The sequence below is a fragment of the Emydura macquarii genome, unplaced genomic scaffold (assembly GCF_026122565.2).
Source record: "Emydura macquarii macquarii isolate MOO-44397 ecotype Brisbane River unplaced genomic scaffold, CSIRO-AGI_Emac_v2 contig_306, whole genome shotgun sequence".
NCBI classification, from domain to species: Eukaryota; Metazoa; Chordata; order Testudines; family Chelidae; genus Emydura; species Emydura macquarii.
In genome coordinates, this window is record NW_027130443.1 from 8,967,668 (window position 1) to 8,994,321 (window position 26,654).

The 26,654-nt window shown below is 46.4% G+C and overlaps 1 protein-coding gene across 2 annotated transcripts in view; it reads right to left on the reverse strand.

The window, feature by feature from the left end:
- Positions 1-26,654, reverse strand: part of PTPRS (protein tyrosine phosphatase receptor type S) — a 216,909-nt gene that overhangs the window by 66,275 nt on the left and 123,980 nt on the right. The window contains exons 6-10 of one of the 2 annotated variants that reach the window (XM_067558480.1): positions 16,392-16,580; positions 11,170-11,178; positions 6,919-6,936; positions 4,280-4,390; positions 1,443-1,454 (exon numbers count right to left, since the gene is read on the reverse strand). In XM_067558480.1, the coding sequence (XP_067414581.1) occupies positions 1,443-1,454; positions 4,280-4,390; positions 6,919-6,936; positions 11,170-11,178; positions 16,392-16,580 (339 nt within the window). The remainder of the gene's footprint in view (positions 1-1,442; positions 1,455-4,279; positions 4,391-6,918; positions 6,937-11,169; positions 11,179-16,391; positions 16,581-26,654) is intronic. The other variant, XM_067558474.1, reaches the window with a different exon arrangement.

Here is a 26,654-nt window from a genome sequence, read left to right on the forward strand (position 1 = left end):
GCATGTGTGAGAGAATAAGAAACAATCGGGGAGTGGACGGGATTAAAAAGGGTACTGGGGAGAGAATCCTTGAAGCCAAACAAAATTTACCACAAGGATTCAGCTTGTCAGATTTCTTGTTGTTGTTCACAACAAGGATTCAGCTGCCAGAAGCATCAAGCCAGCCTTTCCCCGAGTCTCCTACTGCTGTGCTTTCCTCTCTACCCAATCCCTTCAGAAAGCAGGGTCTTTCATCCTTCTGGAGCTGGCTTTGCTGACATGCATCTTCGCCCAGGGAGCAGCTGGTTAAACAAGCTGAGGTTGGGAATTGGGAGGGGGGAGAAGAGAGGAATAGCTATGAGACACAGCCACCCTCCAGCAGGCTGCAGGTGGCAGTTGCACAGTTGGCTTTGGAGCGGCCGGGACCTTGACGAATCCCCCTCTTTTCATAGCGGATTTGCTGTGGTATGGTGATGAGAAGATCCAGTGCCTGGTAATGCGGACTGCGCGTGCGTGCATGTGTGTGTCAAAGGGGGCAAGAGGATGGCGATAAATTAGTTGGATTCAATAGCACAGGAGATAGCTCCTCGTCTCTCCCCATTCTGGGTTGCAAGCAGGTTGTCTGCCACATGCAGGGACACTATTGTATGTGATGTGATGGAGCGGGAAGCAGGTCTTAGTTTGGTTACTGGACATGTCAAGTGCCACACACCTCAGGTACGATACAGGTCATAGTTCATTTCAGGGTTTGCTGGTGAATTGGGGTAATGGTCCGATCTCTTGTTAAAAGCACCCAGGATTTCCTACCCTCCATGTTTCCCCCCCTCCCTCAAAACAAGGCTTGTCCTGAATAACAGCACTTCCACGGACAGGCGTTAGAGCTGTGTGACTCCTTTCTTCTTCGGGAAGTTGGGGAGTGGTTTCAGTTACCAACAGGGGCAGGAACACTGGCTTCTCACAATGCATTTGGAATAAACTACAGCACACAGCATAACCAATCCAAACCGAAAGAGGAAACCAAGAGAAAGCAAAAAACCCAAAAGAAAAAAAAATATGAAAAGAATAAATCCACTTCAAATGAATCAGAATTTAAAAATAAATTATATATATAAATATATATAGGAAAAATAATAGTAATAATTAATTTAAAAGAGTGGCATGCAAAGAAGATCGTTACATTCTCCTATCATGCATCAGGCCCAATGTCCAAACGGCAAGGTAACCATGACGACAAAAAAGTGCAAGAACTCAGCAACATTACCAAAGGATGCATAGAGAGGCCCACAATGCAACTCAACTCATCTCTGCGAGACCCGGGAACGGGCGGGTCTCGCTCATCTTAAAGATTTCTTGCTTTTTCTCTTTTTATTTATTTATTTATTTTTTATTTTGTTATTTTTTTTTTCTCTTAAGAATGTAAAAATGTGGGTAAAGAAAGTAAAAAAGAAAAAAACCACACCAACCTTCTCGTAGCTCTGAGGGATGTTAAGGGGGTTTGATGCAGAACACAATGACATGAGGAGAAGAGAAAAATAGGGGAAACACAGAGAGAGTAAAAAAAGGCCTTCTCAAGGCTGTCAGCTGCAAATTGATTTTTTTTCTTTTCTCTTTTAACCAAAAAAAAAAAAAAAAAAAGAAAAAAGAAAGAAGATAGTAACAACCCTTCTTTATCCTCCTTTCCTTCCTTTTCCCCTCCCGTGCTTGTGTTTAAGAGCATCCGCGCTCTGTGAAGAGGTCAAGGTGAGAACAATCCAAATTCAGAATTAGCACCCGATAGAGGGGCCAAGCCACGGCAGGCAGTTCTCACCTTCACAAGCTCATCTGATGTTTACAGAAGAGAGGGGGGGCTACAGGTTATACCAGGCAGATTGGACCGTCCTGGAGCAAAGAAGATCCCCTAACTGAAAACCTTGGTTCCCCAGCCCCCTCCACCACCACCACTTCCCCCCTACACCCAGCTGTGCTTGCACTAACTCCAAAATGAGACTTACTTGAAAAATAAATAAACAAACAAATAAATAAAAAGAAGAAAAGAAAAGACATTTCCTTGCAATGTTAAAACTTACAACTCCTATCCCAGGTATTCTATAGAGACAAGCATGTTATGGGAGAAACAAGTCAATTGGAAACACAAGCATGTTCAAGACTCTTTAAAAACAAAAACGGAAGAAAAAATGCACGTGAGCTTCCTCCCATTTCCACCCCCAAATGACTGCATTTCAGAGTTTTGGTTACCTTTCAGCGAAATTAACACACAAGAAACAAGGAATTAGCATGTAAAGCACCCCAAAGACAGTACGCACAAGCCTCCATGGTATTCTCTACACCATCTCAGCCAGCTGCTAACGCTGGCTTCCTCTATCACAGAGGCTTCAGGTGCACACACAGGCTAAGTTTTGGTATAGAGGGCCATCCACCTGGAGTTCACACTCATCCAGGGGCTGAGACAAGCAGCTGTATGTGACAGAACCTTTGTCTGTTGGCCAGTTTTCAACTGATCAGAAAGGTCAGGGAGATTTAAAAACAACATAAAAAACAAAACCCAAAACATTTTTTTTAAAAGCCCATTCCAGCTAAAAGCTGCTTGTAACTGATTTAGCCCTTGTGTGGTGTCAGATCCCAGATTTATGTTCCCACCCGTGGATTTTCAGAGCCCAGAGGACAAGGCAAATTTCACAAGCGATTTTCCAGCTGGCCACAAAAGGTTTTTTAAAAAATTTTAGCTTTCAAATAATGAAAAGCCTCTCCATGTGCATGTGATTTAGTGAGCATGAGACACAGAGAGGAGTGCACACAAGAGCATGGGTCTGCGCTTAACTGCACCGTCAATGCGGGTGAGGGGAGCACATCCCTGGCCAAATGGGATGGAAATGGCAATGGTTTGCTGGGATGCAACATCCTTTTAATGGCGGTTTTATAGTGACAGGGGCAGGCCCTTGCTCTCTCTCGTTATCAAAGGGTTTTGCTGTGGAAAAATATTAGTCCATAGGAAAATATTACCAGTCAGAGAGCTTAAGCCAGATGAATGACAAAGAAAATGCAGGGGTCACTGACCCAGCAAGTGCTAAAAAGCATAGGAGGAATTCAAGTGGCAACCAATATCCCTATTTCTTCGGTGGGTAAAAGGACCACTCATCTGGCCCCCAAGCCGTGTAGGTCACGGGACTTCCCACAGGCTCTCCAGGAGTGTGCTGGTGGAGCCTGCTTCTCACCATGCATGTATGCCCAGGCCTGTGGTGCAGTCAGGGAGAACCAGAGGTAGGCAGACTCGGCGGTCAGGGAGTTTGGGCAGGAAAAGCCAGCTGGGACATTAGTGAGGAGCAAGAACGTTCAGTCCAGTGCTGCCTCAGGCCCATGACGGGACAGCTCCACACTGAGTAGTGCCAGACTCCACTGCTCCACGCCAGGAGAGCAACGCTGCCAGAGGGACTGGACAAGCTGAGATCCCCTTCCACTTCCTGCAAGAGCAGTCATCCCCCTTCTCCTGCCCTCACAAGGCAAGATGAGGTTAGCCTGCTGTTCCAGTCACCCGATTTGTCCCCCAACCCAGTGCACTGCTTTAGCGAGATTCAGGGGGTGGGTGGGCTCACCCGGGGAGCTGAAAGGGCTCCCCCAAACCCACAGGTCCCACCAGCTGAGAAGACTGTCCAAATTCCAGCAGGGGGGGAATTGCATGGGAAAAGTGGTAACCCCACAACTGGCCGCAGCCCCTCTGCAGCAGAGGTCGTACACTCCCCTCTGTGAGATGGGACACCAGACTGACCCAAGAGCTTCAATGTTCTTAAGCCAGCTTCCGGGGGCACCATGGGGTCAGAGTTGACCTCATGATGGGGGGTGTGTGTGTCAGGTCTCTGTACTGCTGCTGCGCGCTCTGCAGGGCGGGGACTGCACATTTTGGGCGCTGCTGCAACAGGAATGATCAATAATGATCCTCCACCAGGGCCAACACCCTCTGCACCACTGCTCAGTCTGCAGCAGAAAAAACAAAGAGCTCGCTCAACGTCTCAGGTCCAGGAGATGGCACCTGGGGAGGAGGCCGGGGGGGGGGGTGGAATGAGGTAATGCTGAGGGGTGCCATGCCCCGGCCGTCTCCTCCTTTGACTCAGATAACCTCTCATGGGGGATCCAGGCAGCGGTGGATAAGGGACCCCAACACTCAAATCCCCTTCTTCCCTCCCCTCCCATAATGGCCAGCTTCAACAGCAGCACTGCCCCTCGCTCTATGAAGAAATCGAATCGAACAGCAGGGGCAGAGGGAGCCCGTGCATGTGCCAGCATTCTGAGCCGAGGCGCTCCCTACCTCTCACGTAAAGGTTAGCGGGCGAAGAGTAGCGCACCCCGGCGTTGTTGCTGGCTACACATTCGTATTTCCCCTGATCAGTCTCCTCACTGTTCTCAATCTGCAGGCCACCTGGTGGGAAAGAAGAAGACGGAAGCAAAGAAATTATTATTATTTTTTTTTAAAGAGGGGGCCTGGCACCAACCCCCGTTCTTCCCCCAGTGCCAATGCAGCTCCGAACGCGGGCTTTTTGCTGCAGAGCTAGAACTTTACTGCTTTGGGCACGGCTGGTACCAAACCTGGATCCGAATGGTTATTGCCAAAGCTGGTCTAGTAGCCCAACCCAGCCCGCACTCTCCTGATCTACAACGTGGACAGAAGCAGTACGAGCTGCCCCATGGTGTCCTATCAGTCGGAGTCAACCCAGAGCTGGGGGTTCCCGTCTAATGGGGAGAGCAAAGCGCCGCATACAGGTCTCAACCAAGTTTTGCTCTCTGTGCTAAGACGACCAGCAAAAACACCAACTCTGGGGGCTTCTGCAATGTGGACGTTTTCCTCTAGGAACTAATACCAACCACTCATCTCACACAGGCCACCGGACATTGGCGGCAATGACTTCTCATGATCTGGGTTAACTTACTGATCTGGGCTAGATTTGAACCAGATACTTTTAAGAAGAAAGGCTCTAACCCACTACCTGTCCCGAGCCATCCCTGTAGCTGCTGGCTTTGTTGTGTGCATAAATACCAGCCTCACAGGGAACTGAGAGCGTGCTGGAAACGTGTTTTATCCACCAGTGCATGCACTAAAGGGAAAACAGCCTCGAAAACAAACTGGAATTTCTAAACTGCACATGAGTTTCTTTCCCAGCTGAACGGCTAGTGCTCCTGACCGGGCTGATGAGAATCAGGGCTTCTTCTACACCTATACTCTATTTCAGGTGATGAAAATATACCCAATGTTCAGAATAAACACACCTACAACCAACCAGTTCAAAAGAGATCTGCACAGAATCATCTCTGTCTTTTACCCCACCAGGCATCAGGTCTGCAAAACTCCAGTTAAAATATAGATTCTATAAAATATACCAAACATTTTATGTATTATATATATATGCACAGGACAAGGGTGGGAGATCAGAGCCCTTAAGATTCCCTGACCGCATGAAAAATTGCAGCTTGGTAGGAGAGTACTGACAGATCCGAAGTGCAATCAAGTAGCACCACTGCTGATTGTAGATTCAGATTCTTTGGGAGGATGGAGGTGGGTGGGGTAGAGTGTTGCGTGTGAAAGGGGGAGGGTGTTAGTATGAGTCAAAGAGAGAGGGTGAGTGAGTGAGCGTGTTACTCCTGTGGATGGCAGCGCCCACATGCAGACTGGATAGAATAATAATAATAAAAAAAAGAAAACGAAGCCAAATTTTCATCCAAAGAACCCACGGACATGTCCATCCAGCAGAGTGACTTGAAAACCAAATGGTCCCTGAGCTGAACCAGCTCAGTACCTTCCCACTGAGACTTCAGCTGAGCAGGTTTCTTACAGCATTAAAGCTGCAACACCCTTTGTTGTCCGAAAGCTTCAGCTGGGAGGTGGCTGTGTCAGGTGGGTGCTCGGTGAAGCTTTTATTTGTGTGGGTCGGCTCCACTAGTCCCAGCCAAGGTTTCAGTTAGCTCACAGTGGTGTCCGTCTGAATGGGGCGTGCGAGGGGAGACTTTAAACCAAACTCAGGGGCAGGAAGAGAATGGCGCAGCTGCAGGTGGGAAGGCACGCCAGTGTATTGTCTACACTAGGGAAATCAGGACCCGTTCATTCTCTTCTAGTGCTGCTCTGCTGATGATAGCAATGGGGAAAGCTGTACTGAAGACAGGTCGGCGTGTGTTCACTGCCTGCTGAGAGCAGGTGTAGACATGGTGGTGGGACATACCTGCACTCTGCCGCCACCCGCTGCCATTGCCATTACTAGTGAAGAATTATGGGCTTGAATTTTGCCAGTGTAGAGGGTCCCAGAGCGAGAAGGGCCTGGAAGTTATGGCTGGGGTGTGCGAAGGGGCCTATGGGAGTCAGGCATCCAAAGGTAGCCACGGTCTCACTCCCTTCAGGTGAAAGACCCAGTGACCTAGGCTGGGTATGAAAGTTACTTACCAAGAAGCACCTGAGGTGAGGGGTTGGGACTGAAGAGTGCTGAGGACCTGATTCAACAAGGCGCTGGGCACCCTCCACTGCCACGGACATCAGTGGCTTCAGGGCACTCAGCACCAATCGCCACAAGGCCCCTGAGTGGTTACCAAGCTCTGACCGTGCTTAATGCCAGATGTACACCTTAGCTCTTCCCTGCCCAGGAGAGATCAGCTCTTAAACCGCCACCATAAATTTCAGACTGCAGCACCTAAGCCTTATTTTAGACAATAAAGGTTTCACCCACGTCCACCCAGCAAACAGAAAGAGACGTTGGAAGTGTATTTAAAATAAAGACGGACACCAACAGAAATAAAAATCCAAAGGTAAGGCAGGACTAGAAACCAGGCCGACGGGCGACAATGAGGCTTTGCATTGAGCAGATATCACATGGAACAGGAACTGAGTTGGAGAGAAGTTGTTTGGCAGAGGAGCGGGTGAGTGAGGGACTGAGTGAGTGGACCGGGAGGGAGGGAGTCTCTTACCTCGGATTGGAGTACCTTCTGCAAGGGAAGCAAAGGAAAGAAGTGAAAGGAGTGAAAAAACCAAAAACGCTTGGACTGCCAGTGGGAAAAGGACCCAGCTCAAGGAAGATCGTTCCTGGCAGGAAAACTCCTCCAGAAGCTGGTTTCATCTTTAATTACATGGACTGACTGGAGGGAGGCTGGGGGAAAGGAAGAGGGGTTCCTTCAGACTGTGGGATGCTTACTTATGGCTCTGAGCTTGAAAAGGAGGAGGCTGATCAAATCAATGCTCCCTCCACTGGTCACAAGGGAAAGGGAGTCTCTGAACTCTCAGTCCACTGATATGTACCCCTTGGATAGCACTTGGAAAATCTGCTACCATCCTCCCAGCCCCATGCGGGGCTTGGTCAGCATTACGAACCTGTTACCCCAGACAGGGAAACTGAGATCCAGGGCCTTCCCCAAAGTCACATGACAAGTCACCGGCAGAACTAAGACTAGAACCCAGGAGTTCCTGGTGCCCAATTCCACACCCATATTAGTGATGCACATGGGGCACGGCATTCCACAGAACGTCCTTGGGTCTGTGGGTCCCTAGTTAACCGTGAGCGACTGGCTCTGCAGAACATGACTGGATTCAACCACCCATTAAGAAAGAGCTGCAGGTGTGACACAAAGCCACGCCGGTGCCTTTGTACCTGGGAAACAATGCGAAGGGGATTGCCTGGTGCAGCTGCTCTGGAAGCCCCCCTAATAAGCTGCAGAGGGAGTTAATTAAACCACAGGATTCCCTGCTTTTGGGGAGAGGCTGTGGCTGGCCTCCTCCCACGCTCCAGGGCTCCCTTCAGCCAAACCCCCTCCAGTTGCCTCCGCTGGCAGTGCCAACCTGAGCTTTCTGCCTACGCACGTCTCGCAGGCAAGAGGGAACGACATCATGGCTGGTGAGCAAACGCCACAGGCCTTTGTTAAATGATGTCACTGCCCCTCCCTTTGATTTCCTGTCATGCTCTTGAGGTCACAAGCCGGGAAACTACCTTCCTTTGAAAACACGGAGGGTCCCTTTCACCACTGGCATTCAGATTTGCTGCACAACTCATTAAAGAAATGTTTTTACCCCCATCCTGAAAACAGGGCAGAGTCGGCAAATCACCACTCCAATCTCTCCCTACCATATAGAAGCATAACAGCGTCTCGATAATATTATTTATGCTGCCATTCTGCAGCACCTTCCATCCAAGGATCTTACAGTGCTTGACAAATGTCAGCCTCACATTACCCCCCGGTGAGGTACAGAAGTGTCGTTACCCCCACTTTACAATGGGGAAATGGAGGCACTGAGGGTGAAGTGACTTGGCCAAGGTCACAGAGGGAAGTTTGAACCAAAGGCAAGAGCAGAATGCAAGACATCCGCTTGCCAATTCTGTGCCTTAACCACATGGCCATCCTTTTCCTCTTTATCCGTCAGCCCTGCTCATCCTTTCTTCTTTGCAGTTCATTGCACCATTTTCAGGATAGAAGGTAAAAAGAAATATGTATCACTGGTTACAGTTAATCTTTATTTTAATTATTAAGGGGTTAAGGGAAGAGAAGTGTTATAGTGTTAGGCTATTAGATTCTAGTTAAACTCAACTTCTAGTTAAAAGGTTAGGCAGTTTGCTAGAGAAATGTTAGCGTCTAGTTAGGGTTAGGAACTAGCTAAGGTTAATAAAGCAGGTTGGTTAGCTGTCAGGATAAAGGTCAGAGAGAGCGCGTGAGAAAGAAAGAAGGGGGGGGAGCGTTTTCTTGGACTATCTCCACACAGGAGCGGACGGGCAGGTTTTAAAGAGAGCAAGGGAGAGAGAAAGCAGCAAAGGGTTATAGATAGACTCAGTGGAAATACAAACAGCCTCTAATACACCCTTTTGTCTAAAACCAGAGTGAAAATCTACCATCTGTGCTGCAAATCTGGAGCAAGGCTAAAGGATGGGGTGGTAGAGGCAAGGAGAACCCTGTATCTCCCCCTGCTGGGAACTGGCTGTTACAGCACATCTTACTGCTCTGGACACAGCAATTTCCAGTGGAGGCGCATTCTGATTAGGAGGAAATTCACTGGAAATCAGGGCCACGTACATATACATGGAAGGCAGGACCCAAGCCATCACCTTCCTGAATTATCACAGCTTTTGGCTTGTCATTAACCATTCACTCCGAGTGCTACCGGTGCCCATGGGAATGGGCGACAGCAACTCCAGGGCTGGTGGACAGCAAGCCACTCCCAAAGCGAGGGTGTTCTTAGCTTCCCAATTTCAGCCAGATGCATAGGAAATAGATCTGGGAGTGGCCAAGGGCGATTTCCGATGGGACCTGCATCTTGAAGGCAGGGGATAAAATCTGGACCAAAATGGAACGGACTAATTTGGCGGGGGGGGGGGGGGGAGAGGAGGCGGAGGGGAGGAAAGCAGTAGTCTGAATGGTTTCTGGGACACAGATGGTAGATTTTCACGGTTGGAGTTTCACATCTAACTAGCTTCATATTCAATTTAGTGGCAGCAGGACAGCGCTGGAGGGGGGACTGCAACAAACAAGTCTGTTCTCAGGTGGCCCAATGCGTCCCCCTGAGATTGCTTGGGGCAACAACTCTGACAAGGTGTCTATGTTTCATAGCTGGCTTACACAGCAGCCTGAAAGGCCCTGGGTGAACGTAAGAGTGCAGGGCGGCTCTTCTGGACAGGGCAGGGTAGGCGGTGGCACGGAGCACCAGCTAACTGTACAAGATCAAATGTTCAGAAATGCCCTCTAATTCTGGATGAAGCCCACCTTGAGTTTGTTTTTCAAAGGCGATAAGTCCAGGCAGCTTCTGCTGATTGCAACTGGGGTGGTAGGCGCTCAGCACTTCTGAAAAATCAGGCTCAAGACGGAGATAGGTAACTCCAGATAAGCCCTTTTTAAAATGAGGTCCTTAGTGTCTGCAAGGTCGGGAATTTCCCAGTTCACCTCGTACAGGGTAAAGTCTGGAGATAGCCCTGGCTGCCACAGACCATGCAAGCAGGGGGTGAGTCTTTGGAATTAGGAGGCTGCCAGGGCACAAGTGGGGAACTAGATCTGAGCCTGGTACGTGCTGCTGATACGCACTATACCCACAGTGTCCTCCCCAGCCTCTCGGCATGGAATCTGACCACCGAGGGGCAACTCTGGGAGCCTGCATCAGTCCAGGTGGCCAGGCTGCTCGCCAGAGCTCAGCAATGCACTGGGAAGGCAGTCAGCCACATCAGGCAAGGGCCATTGCATTACGCAAGAGAAAGACGCTGCCCTATGTATGGGCAAGGGTCCATTCTCAGGTCACCATCCAAGCCTCCTCCCTCTACCATGGCATGCCGGGCCTGCTCTGACACCACCTCCCCTCTCTGTCTTTTCTAAACAAAAAGCTACTGGGAGAACTCAGCCCTGAAAGGGGGAGAAGCGGAGGTGCCATCGCCATGGAAACCACAGGAACTGTACCACCAGGTCCTGCCAGGCCACGTGTGAGTGTGTGCCTTGCTCTCTCCCAGGGGTGGAGAGCAGTTTTCTAAACCTTCAGCAAACAAGCTATCGTGAAGGACTGGCTGCAATTTTAATGCCTGATCCCGTATGACGGCTGCAGTTGCTACATCGCTGAAACAAGCCGGGACTGGGCACAGAAAGGAAAACGTGAGGTGAGTGTTGTAGCCAGGTTCCCATCAGGGTCCTGTTACCTCAGGGAACAGGAACAATCTAGAAGGGACATCTCTGTCCAGCCACTCCCCCCACAGACTTCCCCTAAAGCCCTGCGATATATGGCTTCCATTTTAAAATTCAGTGCCTGCTGCCCCCCCAGAAGCTCTCACTTCAGACAATGCCAATAACCTCATTAGATGTGAAACTCCAAGACCTCCTGCAGGTGTGAACACAATTACCACAGTTCCAGGGTAAAAGCTATGGTCTAATTGGGGAATTCCAGGACAACTGTTGCTAAGTTACGAAAATATCTATCCAATGTTAGGAGGTTTGTGTTTAGTTATATTTCCTCATAAAGATATATTTTAATTATGATGATGATGGCTATTTTGTAGCCTGCAATACCCCTGCGGAAGTTCATTAAGAGGGCAGAATATCCTTACTCGAGGAGTTAGTATAAGAAATGCAGAGCATGCCTCTTGAAAAAGCCATTAAGAAGGAATTAGTTTAAAGGGCGAGGGTTACAAATCTGGACATTAGCAGGTTTGTTTCTGTTTTTTTTTTTTTTTTTTTTTTAATTTTAAATTTAACGAAACTTACCAAAGGTCTCTGAATGTTAAAAATAATGAAAAACAGACAGAAAAAGAAAAATAAAAGTTTGTTATAGCCAGGCATTTCAAAAGCAGAAGACAACACACAAGATGTAAAAGGTTTTAGTGTTCGTAAGGTTTAAGAAGTTGGCTGCAGAGTATCTCTTGTTAAGATGGCAGAGGCAGACACTGGACACTGGCTTGACCCGATCCCATTGTAGAGCCCTGAAGCATAAATTTCTCTCCCCACAACATAAAAATGGAACATTTTTTGCTCATGTAACAATTAAGACAATCCTTGGGGCTGAGATTTTCAAAAAGGCCTAAGGGAGTTGGGTACCCAAATTTGGGTGCCTTCTTCAGACGCCTTTGAAAAATCCCAGCTTTTAATTCCTTTAGGGAACCTCAGAGTTAGTTGGCCCAATGTCTGTCAGAGTTAAATTATTTCCAATAATCTGGGAAGTGCTAGGGAGGAACGGATCCTAGATGGAGAAAGGCATCTATGGATAATGTCCTTAAATTCAGATTTCCTTATCCTTAGTAACACTGAAACTCCTCCGCCCTACTCTGGCAATATAAAGGGACCTCAAAGCAAGTGCAAATGGAATATATGCCCACTGTAAAGCCCCTTTGCACAGCTATAGAAATTTAAAGGGGTTTTACAGTAAAAGAGAATTAGGCACAGACAGAGCTACCAAGTTTTGTGCAGCTCCATGTGTGATATTTTATGCAAATCAAGCAATGAGCTAATTTGCATGGCTGCACCTAATTTGCATGCAGTCATAAACTCAGTCTAACTAAATGGGGTGCATGAGTTCCTTCAACAGTTAAGGGCATTTGAGTCTCCATGGCCAATGAGTTCTTGACCTCTCTGATGAGCCTGCCAAGTAATACCAAGAACGGTGGTGAGCTTGTGATGTGGGATCTGTAATGGAAGTCTACTAAACTCATGTTGTATAGGGGCCACCAAATATCCATTAGCGGGCAATAACTTTTAATCCTATTGAGCTGGGCAAGCTTCATATTGATGACCTTCAGGCAAAAGGCTCGGCAGCGCACTAGCAATGTTCTGAGGCATCCTGCACTCTAATACAAGTGAGTGCCACACCCTCAAGAGCGAGATTTGTTTTCTGGAAAGATAAATGTATCAAATTGAATTCTGACATTTTTGGAGATCACACAGGCAAGGTTTCTCTCCCTGGTTCGACACACACCCGCAACATCTCCCAGTCCCGCACATTACATTCCTCTCACACACGCTCTCAGTCTGCCACACCCAGTTCTTAAAGTGACAGCTCCCGTTAACCAAAACACAAACGCGAGATGTGCAACTCTAAGGGGAAAAAGAATACTAATGCAACATCTAAATTCACATGTCCATACACTGTCCTGCAATGTAAAATAATCCAGACACTTATTCCAGCATCCTCACGCAAACATTTATTTCACTCCACATGGGCCAGGTTTGACTCCACGACCCTTAGATTTACAACACAATCCTCCTTTACTTCAGCTATAGGAGGGGAAAGGCACATTCTTCTCTGAAGAGCAGTCTATTGAGGGGGAGACAACTATTTATGAACTAGCGTTTAGAATGCTGGATAGCAGGAGTCCATTATTCCTGTTTCAGGGAGCAGAGTATGGTCTAGTGGTTAGAAACTGCACAGCCAACGGTAACAAAGTCTCAGTTTGGGTTGTCTCCTGGCTTTAAATTTGGGATCTCTAGAACTAAAAGCAGAAGCTTCCACTATTTGAGGTAATTGACATTGACACAGAGGCAGTAGTCGATTCAAACTTCCCTGGTGTCTAGCCACTAGAGGGGGTCGAAGATCCAACCTGTGTTAGTGTGGGTTACACAAGCACATATTTTGGCCCATTTCTTCCGAAAGGCAGTGTGGCAAAGTGGATGAGATTTAGGTCTGTCATAATAGAGACCTGGATTCTTGAGTGTAATGACCTTATCCAACTTCTCAATTTTCCTATCTGTATATGGCCTTGCTTAAGAAGGGTTTGTGAAAAGCCCAGAAACATTAAGAACAGTCAGTGAAAGAGCTCGGGTTAGAATTCATGGGCTCAAGGCTTGTATCTTAATGCACTTTCCCCTATGCTACAGGGCACTGAATAAACGGTTGTGCAGGAATGCATGAAAGCCCTGCAAGATGCATGACACTTGGCAGGCCTGTCCTTATTTCCATCCTTGTAAGACTCATATACTGTGCTAAATTTTCTATAGGCCTTTTCATCTGAAAATAGACATGCTCTTTAGAAACAATCATTTAAAAAGCCTGGCAACCGCCTTGTGCAATCTCATCATCCCCATTTGGCTGATGGGTGAATGGAGAGACAGAAATCAGTGGTCTTGTTTTCCAGAGATGCTGAGCACATGCAGCTTCCAGCGACTCCAGCTTCTCTAAAAATCAGGCCACAAAGTGAATCAAAGCAGGAACAGAATTTAGGAGTCTTGACTGTCAAGCCTCTGCTCTAACCATTAGAACATACTCTCTCTTCCATTTCTTTCTCCTGAAGTGGAGAAAGAAGTAACAAGTTTGTAATAACAACATTAGGTCCCTTTCAGTGTTTTGTGAGTTTACTGCTTGGAGAGGACTGAATTTCTAAACAGCTGTAAATGATGTCAGTTCCACCCAGGTCTCTAAAAGGCAGATTTATCAGGAGGACCAACCATCCTGTACTGAAGCTAAACAATTTATTGGGATGAAAGTCTAACAGTGAATTTAGTGGATGGCTCTATGGGAAATACCAGATCGAGCTCCGCTAGGAAATATAAAGGGATATTGTCAAGATCACAATTGTATTAAAAATAATCTGCAAACATGTTAGTAATACCTCAGGTTATAAGCACAAAGCATTTTAATATTCTAATTTATCTTTCACTATTTATGCTGGCTTACTTTATTTGCATTTCACTCAGCGTAGGCAATAAAACTAAAGGGAGGTCAGTTTCATTTGTGTTTGAAGGCTCTCAAATCAAGAATCCATCCTGATTCAACAAGCGCTTAAGTATTTTGCTGAACAGGGATGGAGTCAAGCATGCAATAAAACTATGCTGAATTGGGGCCACAGTGAGTTTAATTTGGGGGTTTTATGGACAAGACCACTAAAGCTATATCCGAGTTTCCATGGATGCAACAGATGGATAAGTAAAACAAACCTTGTGACTGAAATAATAAACAAAGGTGGACTATTTTTCCAAACTGCCTTGTGATTTGGGCTGCTCTTGTTTATGATATCTTAATGGGGTCTGATTTTCAGAGGCCAGGAAACCTGGCCCCTTTAAGATGTCTCAAGCTGGGCACCCAAATGATTCCAAAAAACACTAGGCATTTTTGAAAATTTCAGCTTAAATATATAACTGCCCCCAAAATCCTTCCATTCATCTTGACAAAATTTCCAGAAGTGCCTCAGTGACTCACAAACGTAAAGTCTCTTTGAGAGAACTTAAACCCCTAAATTGCTTAGGTGCTTTTGCAAATTTTATTCATTAGGTTTTACAAATCCCCACTACATTTTTTTTTTAATCTGAAATTTGGGCCTTACATTTAGGTGACAGTGTTTTCTTGTGCAGAACCTTTGCTGTTATAAAGTTCTAGAAATCAAAGCAATTAGGAAATTAATCTTTCTGGGCAATAGGAATGCAAAATATTTGATGGGGGAGGAAACAGCATATAATTGGAATGGGGAGGCAAACAAGAAAATTAACCTTTAATCAGTCAATGCTGGCCCTCCAGCACCAAAAATCTTTGAACTGACCCTATGCCAAACAGGACAAAGGAGCAATTAGGTGGTCATGTTCTCTGAAATTCACAACTTGCATTACAAGAATCAGATCTGAAGATTTTGGAGCCAGAGGCGGCCTGGGTAGAAGTAACTGGCTGTCACCCCATTGGCTGACTTGTAAAATGGGTGAGCCTTAGAAGAGGCTCCCACAAAGCAACTCCAGTTCCCACGCTAAAGCCTCTGCCCCCTCCCCTTCCCTATTCCTGCGCCAGGAAAAGCTCTTAACAAATGCTCCATCTCTTAGCCAAACAAGGGTTATGCTCCTCTGGGCAACTAAAGTGAGGGTAGTCTAGCTAAGCCTAATCAGATAGCTGTGTATTTTCTAGACTGGTTTAAAGAGGCAAATCTGAATTGTGGTAAAAAAATCTAAAAGATTGCTTTTGTTTTAGTTTCCATTGACAGGTGAAGCTGCCAAAGGTGACTTCATGCTTGCAAACGTCTGAGAGAGAAAGAATGGATATTATTAAACTGGACAATTTAGGAGAGTGCTTTATCTGTAGCTTTCAAAAATAAAAGTACATGCACAGACACATTGTTATTTCTCTCTCTCTCTCTCTGTCACACACACACACACCCCACCCCCACCATGAATTGGGAGATTTAATGAGTGTACAAACAGCTCCCGAAAAGTGAACAATGAAAGATGCCACACTAACACTCACAAAACCAAAAAAGGACAGATGGACGAACAGATGGGGGAAGACAGAGAACTGACAACAGCCACAGAGCTGGGGTACATCTGTTCATGGAGCATCACTCCAGAGGCTCTTGCTGCCCACTACCTACAGCTGACTTGCGCATGCTCAGAACTGCTCTCCGGCAATGGCTTCAGGAAGGCTACAGATCCAAACGGATTAGATGCCGGAGAGATACTGTCAGAGGCGTGTTTCTGCCACAGGCTGTGGCAGGCCCTGTCCACACCATGAATGGGACTGTCCTAACTATGACAACACATAGCTGCAGCCGCTGTGGGCCTGATTCCCATGTGGATAGGGTGGAAAGCTCCATGCTTGGTGCTGTTACCCTCTTTCCTTCATTTATACAGCTTGATGTCTGAGCAGGGACTCCCCCACCCAAGTTACCCAGCTTTCCCTTCTGCTCTTTTAGTTCCTCCTGGTTAGGCAGAGCACCATTCCAGGAGTGTTGCCAAATTACCCGCTTCCCTGGGATGGGAACCAGCTTCTCAGGGGAGCTGGGTTTCCTGTCAATCAACTTGGGGGATGGAGATTGCAGAAAGGAGAGGAAGAATGTGAATGAAACAACCACCACCCAACCACCTTAGTGGAGCTCAGAGCAGCTTTACAAGGTCTTCTGTAGAACAGGGAGATGGGGTTGGCTCACACCAGCCACCATTTGGCCCAGAAAGCTCTTCTTGAGTATTCTCTTTCGGGCCAGTTCCAGGTTTCATTCCCTATCGGGCTCACAGGGAGACCTTACCCGATCTCAGTTGCTTTATCCTCCCATTGCTGGCACTGGGGTCGACAGGCAGAAAATCTTTGAACCATGTGATCTCCGGGTCCGGGTTCCCGCTGGCTGCGCACAGCATAGTGGCCGTCCGCGTGCGCTCCACCACCTTCAGCTGGGGTCCCATGTCAATGTTTGGGAAGCCGGAAGGCAGCTGGTCTTCTGCAGGAGGAGAGCAAAGGAAGAAAGACTTAGTTAGAGCCCTTTCAAGACTGGGTGCGGTAGCGGGGAGGCTTAATTAAACAGAGTACTCTAGCGAGAGACTGTTGGTGAGAAATCCAATCCCATTTCAAACAGCGAGTTCAAAATATTTTCAGATCTGGCCCTGGAGTCCCCCTTCCAATTGTTGTGGTTTCACAATTATTTGTATCCTAGGGGCTCCAATCAGCAACCAAGGCTTTATTGTGCAGGGCACTGCATACACGGAAAGATGATCGCTAAGCCAGCGTACAATCTGAACAGGCCCCATTTTCCTGTTTAAATACATTTAAGAAAAGTTCTTCTCTGCCTCAGAGACTGGCCAACTGCACAAGAGTGAAGGTGGCGATACATGAAGTCATGTCAAACGGACAGTGGAAACTAGCAAAGAAAGGAGAGGAAAAGATCTTTCAGCTGTAGTTCCTTAGACGACACTTGTTTTGCTTTCTGTTGTTACGCTTTCAGACACAGTGATTTTTAAGGTTATTAATTTCAATTGTTGCAACTCTAGGACAAGAGAGACAACCACCAACAGCTACAAAAGAGCTCACAGTTACCCTCTTGCCCTCTAGGTCAATGTTTCTTAACGACCGGTCAATGGACCAGCACCGGTCCGTGATAGCCTCTTTGACAGTCCCTGAGATTTCCCTCACACTGTTTAGGAAGGCAGCAAACTGGACCCTGGTGTCAAAAAGGTTGAGAAACAGTGAGAGAAAAATTTGAAATTTTCCATAAAAAAAGAAATTTGAAAAAAAAAATCATTTTAGGTAAATCAAAACATTTAATTTGCATTTTAATCTTTTTACATTTTTTTAAATATATATGATAAGTAAATCTCAAAACAAAAAGTCACTTCAAAACAAATGTATTGAAGCTTTCTGTTTGGAAAATGTTAAAACCAGACACTTACACATTTTTGAAAATGTTTTTTCAAGTTCTTTTTCCAAGTGAAATTTTGTCAAAATAGATATGGTTTGGAAAAAAGAAAAAAAAAATTTTAGCTGAAACATCATCATGTCCCCCACACCTGGTAAAATGGGGGTATTAATAATCCTCTTCTTGTCCCTTTCAAGGTTTAGAGATGCAAGGTGTGTGAAGTGTTTTAGGATACTTAGGTGACAGGGTTTTTTTTTAGTGGCTCAGTATTATTATGTTTCTACCCCAAAAGCAAAATATTGCTACACATTTGTGCAGCACCTAACACGAGGGGCCTCCAACCAGGCCTAGGGATTTTGGGGACTGCCAGAATAAAAGATTGATAATAATAAAAGCAGCTGTGACATGCCATGGATTATTTGCCCCTCCCTGTGTGCTGCGGGGAGCCCTCCGCTCCCAGGTGAGTTACCCTCGGCAACTAGCAGGGCTGCATCCCCAAAGAGTATCTCGAGAGAAAGTCAAGAGAAGGTCTTAAATTGCTTTCTATATATAGGAAAATAGAAACGCACCTAATGGACTAAGCTAAACCAAGAGACCGTGTCCTTAGCTCACCGAACTGTGGCTGGGTGTTGTACTGGTCTTTGAGCAGTGTGTACTCCTGCAGATCACACCTGTGCACTACGCAGGCCCACACAACAGTGAGTTCAGGACAGAGATGCAGCCTGGGAACGGCTTTCCTTTTGCCCATTTCAGCCAGGCTTTTAATATATTCCGTTCCCTTTTTCTTTTTTTAAATAGGCAGTTGTATATTGTTAAAGTCGCCACTCTCCGATTGGCTGAAGATGACATCATTATTGATTACCGCTTGGATTCTGTTCCCTTGTGAGACTACTCCCCCTGGCTCAAACCCGAATCTGTTAATTTCACAAACCAATTAATCCACAGATAGAATAGCCCTCTTGACTGGCAGGGTGCGCATGTGAGTGTAAGTGTGTGTGCACGTTGGGGGAGGCCTGATACAACTATTATTACTGAATGTTTCTAATTAAACAAAAATGTTAATCTTGCAGCACATTGTGCAGAATTCCTCTGAGTTTAATTAAAACAACTGCGACTAGAGGCGTGCTCAGATTTGAGGATCAGATCAGCAGAGGAAGCATCTCTGAACATAGCATATTCCACTGATTCAAGTACTCGGATTTCCTTCCTGACAGGCAAAGGAAACTGTTCTTCATCCCCTAACAACTGGATTCCCTGCAATAATGCGATCAGCTCCATCTCCACAAGACATACACGCATCCCTCTTTTTTTCCAGTTGCCACACACCAAACCAGACCTGCTACGAACGCATGGTTTGGACTGCAAGTTCTATTTCTAACCGTAGTCCAGGGGTCCCCAAGAACAGAAGACTCATGATGCAAGATGAAGAAACCTGGAGGACACCTCTGGGCAGATGTCGGTAGCTGAATGACGCTGGCTTTGTAGGGAAATGTTTTCCAGTGTTGCACTTGCCGTATTATTAGATTCTCCTGAGCACCTTGTTCATACCTGCTCTTGGATTTAACAGTTTAAAGGCCTCTCCTGGGGAACAGCTGGTTAATTACCTCAAGGCCACTGAACAAAATAGCTTGAGAAGGAGCAGGGGATAGGAGAGGGTACTTTAGCATTCATTTACAATAAATCCTACCAGAGGACATGCTCTGCGCCGGGAAAAAAAATGCATCAAACCGTCCTGGGCACATGCGCTCACACGCACACAATCATATAAATACAGCCGAGGTCACTGACTAGCAAGGAAAAGCACTCGCAGTCTCTGTCTCCTTGTCGTTCTGGTGGGTGGCAGCTCTGTGTTTAGATAATTAACCGTGCTGGAAATGAGGATGATGAAGAGAGATAAAGTGGGGGTTGCTGCTGCTCTTTTCCCTGGGGTCTGCACAATTGTTTAATCATTTAAAAGGTGTGTGTGCTATAAATGCAAAAAGCTATGCTGAAGCAACATGAAGGGTGCATAGTCAAGCACCAGGATGTCAAGAAATGCAGAAGCGAAGAATAACACGTTGCCCTTCTCTACAGACACCTGGATCTCACAGTTCTTGACCTATATTAATAAATTTAGCCTCACAACACCCCCTCCCCACATTGGATGGGTCAAAATTATCGCCATTGCACAGCTGCAGAAGTAGGCAAAGAGATGAAGCGACTTGCCAAAGATCACCCCACAAGTCTGCAGCAAAGCCAGGAAGAGAAGAACCCAAGTCTACAGAGTCCCATTCCTGCACCTTACTCGTAAGGCCATGAGCACCCAGAGTCAGCTCTGATCCCTTGGGTATATGGGCATGAAATGCCTTTGATCTTTGATCACATACTATTTCTCTTTGTACCTCATCCAATGCATTAGATACCCCAGTAGCAACAATGTAGGGTGAAACGAGACAATCACTATGCTCTCGAATGGGCTCACGCAGAAAAATGATAAACGGCAAAAACAGGCTATCCCCCTTGGCGAACTCTTTCACAAAATGATCACTCCATGTCTGACCTCTCAGTCCTCATCCACAAAAGAAACCTGGACAGCGCCTTCACAAGATAAGCCTGGGAAGCCTTAAATTCATAACTCTGCTAGATGCCAAAAATCATGGATTTAATAAAATGCTGGATTTATGACTCATATGACAAACTGTAACCCACTAACTTCTCCTTTGTCTTACAACTGTAGAGGTGTTAATTGCCCACTTCACCTTGAATGGTCTCTTGCAACATGTGTTATCTCCTTATCTGTTCCACCCTTGTATTTAATGGTGACACTGGGTCTGTCTACACAGCAACTAGACACCCACCTCTGATCCGTTCCAGCTGACTCAGGCTGCAGGGCTGTTTCATTGCAGTGTAAGTCTTCTGGGCTCTAGGACCCTGCAGGGTGGGAGAGTGTCTGGATCTCTACGCAGCATTGGCAATAAACAGCCCCAGCGGCCTGAGCCCTGCAAGCATGAGCTGGATAGCACAGGCCAGCTGTGGGTTTTTCTTTGCTGTGCAGACATATCCACTGAGCACCTTTCCCAGACCAGAAGAGCTCCATGTATAAGCTTGAAAGCTTGTCTTTCACTAACAGAAGTCTGTCCAATAAAAGATATTACCTCATCCACCTTGCCTCTCTAATAAAACAGTATAAAAAGGTTCTTTCCAACAGCGATACATGTGTCTCAAGTATCCTGTAATTATACAATTGAAGACTATCTTAATGCATGCCAGGAAGCATAGCTGCGCATCAAACCTTCAATTTCATATATTCCGACTTAAGAGTTTAGCTACAGAACCATAGTGCTTTGTTACATTTTATTCTTTTTTTGGCACTTAGTTTCCTAGGTTTTTATTTTGCAAGAGAAAGGAAAAAAAAAATAGGCGACCACACAATCTTATAACTGACAAGCACAGCCAGCAAAAGTCAACTGGTGCCTAGCAACGTCATTAGAAACTTGCACACTTGTAGACAAAGGGTACCAGCCTGATTATTTCAATCTGCTATTGTAGTACTGCAGGCCAAGCATGTCTTTCTTTCTGTACCTATGCTCCTTTTATTAAAATCAGGATTGGGTGTTTTTCCGAAAGATATGCTCTAATTCAAGCAGGAATTATTCTGGGGAAGTTCTATGACCTGTGTTATACAGGAGATCAGACCCTAGATGACCATAGTGGTTCCTTCTGGCCTTGGAATCTTTGAATCTATGAACTAATTTTCTTACAACTTGGATTAATTTTTAGGTCAAACTAAGATCTACCAAACAAGCCAATTCTGAAGAAAAACTAAAGAGATCTTTTAAAGTTGGTGAAGCAATTTTTAAAAACAAGCAAACTTCACTCTCTTTAAGTATGCCTCATCGGGACTCAACACTTTCTATCGTGTACTTAGAACTGAAAAAAGTATTTTAGTTTATTTCCACGGCATGGGCGTAGACATGGGTGGGCCATGACTCACCAGTTAATAACCAGGCCCACCCAAGTCTGTGCTTGCGTGAATGCAGACACCAACATCCATAAGGTTGTGGATCAGGAATCCCTGGCCGAGTGGGCTCTTAGCCCATCTGTGAAATGCCATGGCTGGCAGGGAGCAGAGGAGCAGCCTGGCCTGTCACGGACTCTGCACAGTACTGCAAACTTCTCCCAGCCCCGGACAACTTTGGTGAGAGCTGGGCCCTGCCCGCGTAGGTGCTGACTGGCTTCTACTGCCCTGGATTAATCCATGCCTGCCAGTGGGATTATGGGTAACACCCTTCTTTACTGGCCAGCCAGCCCCCATATTCCCTGCACTCAAATCCCTTCTCTGCACCCAGTTATTCCCTTACAATCCTGCCTCCTAGCATTCAAATATAATCTGCAACATAAGAGATTTGTTTGCTATGATGTCAAACCTCTGGTCATTGCCCATCCACCATAAATCGGGTCTCACCCAAATTTCCACTCCCAGCTTCTCCACTCACTGCTTCGTTGATCTCCAAAAAAAAAAGCAAAAGGCGTTTTTGCTTGGACTTTCCACACACCCACACTGGGTATTACCTTTGGACAGGAATCACGTGTATAGAATATTTCAGCACAAAAGGTGACTGTTTAGGAAAATTATTAACACCTGCAAAAAACAAGGTGTTAAAATGGAGAGAGTTTTGCAACCTTGCCTATAGCAGGTTCTGTCAGGCTTCCCTAATAGTTACAAGAGAGCTCAGATTTATACAGCCACTTTCATCACAAAGTTTTCCAAAGTACAGCCATTTTCAGAGAGGGATGGTTGTAGCCAGTACACAGAGTTGTGCAAGTGGAGGGGAATTTTATCCCCGGACACTTACTGGGCCAAACATCTGCTTTTAGAAGATCCATACAGAGTTAATGGAAGCTTGTTTTTTCAAGTTGCATTTAGAAGCCACACACAAAAGGGTGAACTGCATGGAACTCAACAACTGCTGCAGGACAAAGGACTAAAATGATCCTGTTAGGATTTAATCCTTTGGTTCCTAGGAATCTGGGTTTAGACTGCCAAGCCAATTCCCTTCCATCCTATAGAAGCATCAAGAAAATCCTTTAGGAGGCAGCCAGAGTGGATGCTGGAACGAATGGCTCTGAAAAGTACAGATGAATTCCAGCTTTCAGAAGCTGGATGCATCCTTTGCACATGAGGCCCATGTGTGTCTGGAGAAGTTCACAGCCACTTGACAGAGAATTGCCTTCCCCATGAACATAGAATCAAAGAAGAGTAGGATTGGAAGGGCTCTCAGGAGGTCATCTAGTCCAACCCCCTGCTCAAAGCAGGACCAACCCCAACTAAATCATCTTGTTCTCTGGCCATCAGTTCTAACTTCTTTGTGTGTGCGTGCATGGCTCTCTCCCAATACATCCTTCCCTGGAGAACAAACATCTCTGCCCAGCTACTTCCTTCCCTTTTAACCAGCCACTTTCTCTCTAGACCCAGAGGGGCAGCTCCTTCCTCTCTGGCTCAAATGCAGCAGCATCTCAAAGCTAACCCCAGATCCTTCCCCACTGCCTTTCCTTGTTCCTTCCTAATTAACATCCTCAGCTACCCCTCTCTGCACATATTCTTCCTGGAACTTCTTCTGCTCCTATCAACACCACCTTCAGACTTCGCAGTCTGTCCTCAATGTAACCCTCAAGGCTGCTGCCTCTTGGTGGGGAAGGGCAGTTAGACAGTTGCATCAGATACATAGAATTTGCCCACCCTAGGCTGTTGCTGGGCATTACTGCATGAGGTGATCCTAATGCTCTGTGCATGTGCCCAGCCTGCTGTAGCAAACATCTGCCCCAGGCTGATCCTCCTGCGTTGTCTGAAGACGACGATGGAAAAATACAATTTGCTTATGTGGGGAAAAAAACAAAACCCTCCCATGAATGTGGAGCCTGGAGAAACTCCACAGGCTGGAAATGGGGTGTTTATGTCAGCCAGCTTCCCTTCTGTGAGGGCTTCCATGGCGAACTTCAGCAGCTGGAGTCAACAACAACCGAAAAACACTTAAGCAGCCCCCCGCCAAGTCTCTCTTGATTTCTCTACACCCAGCAGGATCAGCTTTGCAGGCTGGGGAAAAACAGTCACTCTCCAGAGTGCTACCAAGGCTCAGATCCCTTGGGAACCGGAGCAGGAAAGACAAACCAGCCAGCCTGGCTGGAGTCAGAAAGACTTTACTGGAAGGTGAATGGTGCTCACGATGGAGTCTGTCCCATGAGCAGCTGTTGGGCGCTTCTGCTCCTGGTGTGCCTTTGGTTCCTGCTTTTTATTGCAGGGACACAAACCCTTATCTGCGAGGCATAGCCTTCAAAGCATCAGGAGCGTCAATGGGCCTGATCCTGGGGCAGCTGATTCTCTAGTCTATAGGCAAAGGGCGTTACCTCTGACCGCTGAAGTACCATGGGGAGGTGCCCTCCCTTTCTGTTCTTCTGACCGTCTGCACTGGTGCTATGGGAACACTGTAAAACTGCTCATTCATGTGCATGGCGTGAATGTGCACACACGTGTTTATGAGCGTGCCTACAACAACAGAGCCAGCACGCTGCAGAATTACTGCTGCCTCATTCCCACACGGCCCGCCAAAGCTGGGCTCCATGTTTCCACACTCAGTGGCGTGCTAGAGTAGCAACTTCTGCAAGTGACAGAGCACGTTTGCCTCCCATCTGCACTTCAGCCTCTGCTCTTATGTTAAGCAGCATTCTACTAGAGGTATGTTCGGAGGGTGAGAAAGGCAGGAAGGAGAGACACAAGAAGGAAAGAAAGGTAAGGAAGGGAAGGAAGGGGAGGAGAAGGGGTGAAAGGAGTGGGAGGAGGAGAAGGAGGAAAAAAGGAGAAATAGATGCCAGCACGCTATCTTTCAGATTCTCTTTGTGATTGCAGAGGTTAATGGATTCATGCTTTGTCCTTTTAACTCTCCCAGCACTTACAAATGAGTCCAGTGCAGAGTAAAGAGAAGTCAATCTCTGCTGTCTGAAAGCCGAGGAAAGGTCAGGAGAAGAATAACTTTAACTGAGGAGGGAAGCAGAGTGGAGGGGAGTCGGAAATCTATAAACAACCTGCAGCTCTGTCTGCCTCCCAGGCCTCCAGTTCATCCCCGCCACTAAGGTTTCATTAAGTGGGGATCCTAGCTACCCTCACACCAGCCAGCTAACCAAGCCACCTAACAAGGCTGGGTTGGGTGCAGAGAGCTGGAGTGCTTGCAGAGAGCAGCGTGCCGCAGGAGAATGCTGGAGAAGTGCCAACAGTCCAGCTACACGCATAACAAGCCAGGCAGCTGGAGAGGCAAGCTCCCATTTTGTCATCTGTCTCACTGGCTGATGCTTATCTGATGCTGGTTACCTGAGGAGCTGCTGTAACAAGGTGCGTACGAGGAGCCCCGGTCCACGTGAACAGCTGCTGAGCACAGCTCATTACCGGAATGACGCAGTGCCCCTGTCAGAGACAGCACATTCGCATTGCTGTGGCAATCTAGAGGCTTCGCCAGGGCCAGGACTCCACGGCAAATGCTCTCTCTGCTGCCTCCTGTTAAACTCAAGTCACGGAAACCTCCTCCTCAGGAAACATCACCTCAACACCTTCCTCAGGAATCAGCGCAGCTCCTCAGAATAAATGGCAGCCCACTGAACACAGCTCCAGACACCTCTGCGGCACCCAGAGACAGGTCCTGCCTGGTCAGAGAGTGGCTTTCCTTACCCATGATGCCGCAGACTCTAGAGGGAGCAACATCCTGCCACCTGCTGCCAATGGGAGGTTAAGTGCCACGCCGTGAAGAAAGGTAGGAGTGACATAGAGACTCCTGTACGAAGGGTATTGGGCGAACGACAGAGACAAACAGGCCTGCAGGAATGGCATCAGGCGAGCGGCACCAAGACACCTGCACGAAGGGGGCCAGTTGTGATTGGGCCACAGGTGTGTCCATTTCAAAGACAGCTGGCATTCTGACAGCGGGAGGGTGCTCCCTGCCACAGCTGGAGGTGCTTTGCCAGGTGAGCTTTGTGTTAGGCTTTTCTTCATCAAAGTAAGTTGGGGACCTGCGCATAAATTCGGCTCACTTAGTCACACTAGAGAACAGGATGACTGGCTCCTTGCACACCTAAATACGATGTGCAGGAAAAAAACCTGCATTGATCCCAGGGGACTTCAATTTGAGTGACATATGCTGGCAGTCTCATGCTACCAGTACCAAAACATCCTTGGACTACTTTAATATTACAGATGACAATTTCCTAACTCAAAAAGTGTTGCATTCAACACAAAGGAATTCTATAGAAGACCTTGTCTTGATCGATAAAGAGGAACTGGTCACAGAACTAAAAATTAATGGAAGCTAAGGTACAAGTGATCATGATTCAATTACATTTATAATGTGCAAACAAAATAAAGTCCAGACCTGTAAAAATACATATATATTACACACACACACTTAGTACTTTTAAGGGGCCAATTTCACAAAGCTGAAAACAATTATGAGCCAAATCATCTGGGAAGAAGAATTTAATCAAACAATTGTGTATGGTGCTTAAGAACACTTCACTAGATGCCCCAAAAGCCATAATGCCACAATCGAGGAAGAAGGCTGTATTAATTAAAAAACTGTCCTGGACTAGAAGAGAAGTGAAGCCAGCTATACATTAAAAAAAACAAAAAAACAACAAGCATAATAAATGGAAAGATGGGGAAGTTGATAGTAATGAATATAAATCGGATGCTACAAACTGTAGGAAAGTGATAAGGGAATCAAAGGGATAAAAGGAGTCATTTATGGCCAGCAGAGTTAAGGACAATACGTTTATTGAAGTGTATTAGGAGTAGAAAGAATCCTAACAATGGCATTGGTCCACTACTAGATGGAAATGTTAAAATTATCAATAATAATGCAGAAAATAAAGACAAGTTTAATAAATATTTCTGTTCTATATTCGGGGAAAAATAGATGATGTTGTCACATCATTTGATGATGAGAACACTCTTCCCATTTCATTACTATCTCTGGAGGATGTTAAACAGCAGCTAATAAAGTTAGACATTTTAAAAATAACTTGCATCCAAGAGTTTTAAAAGAGCTGGCTGAGGAACTCACCCAAACTGTTAATGTCGCTTTTCAGTAAGTCTTGGGACACTGGGAAAATTCCAGAAGATTGGAACAAAGCTAATGTTGT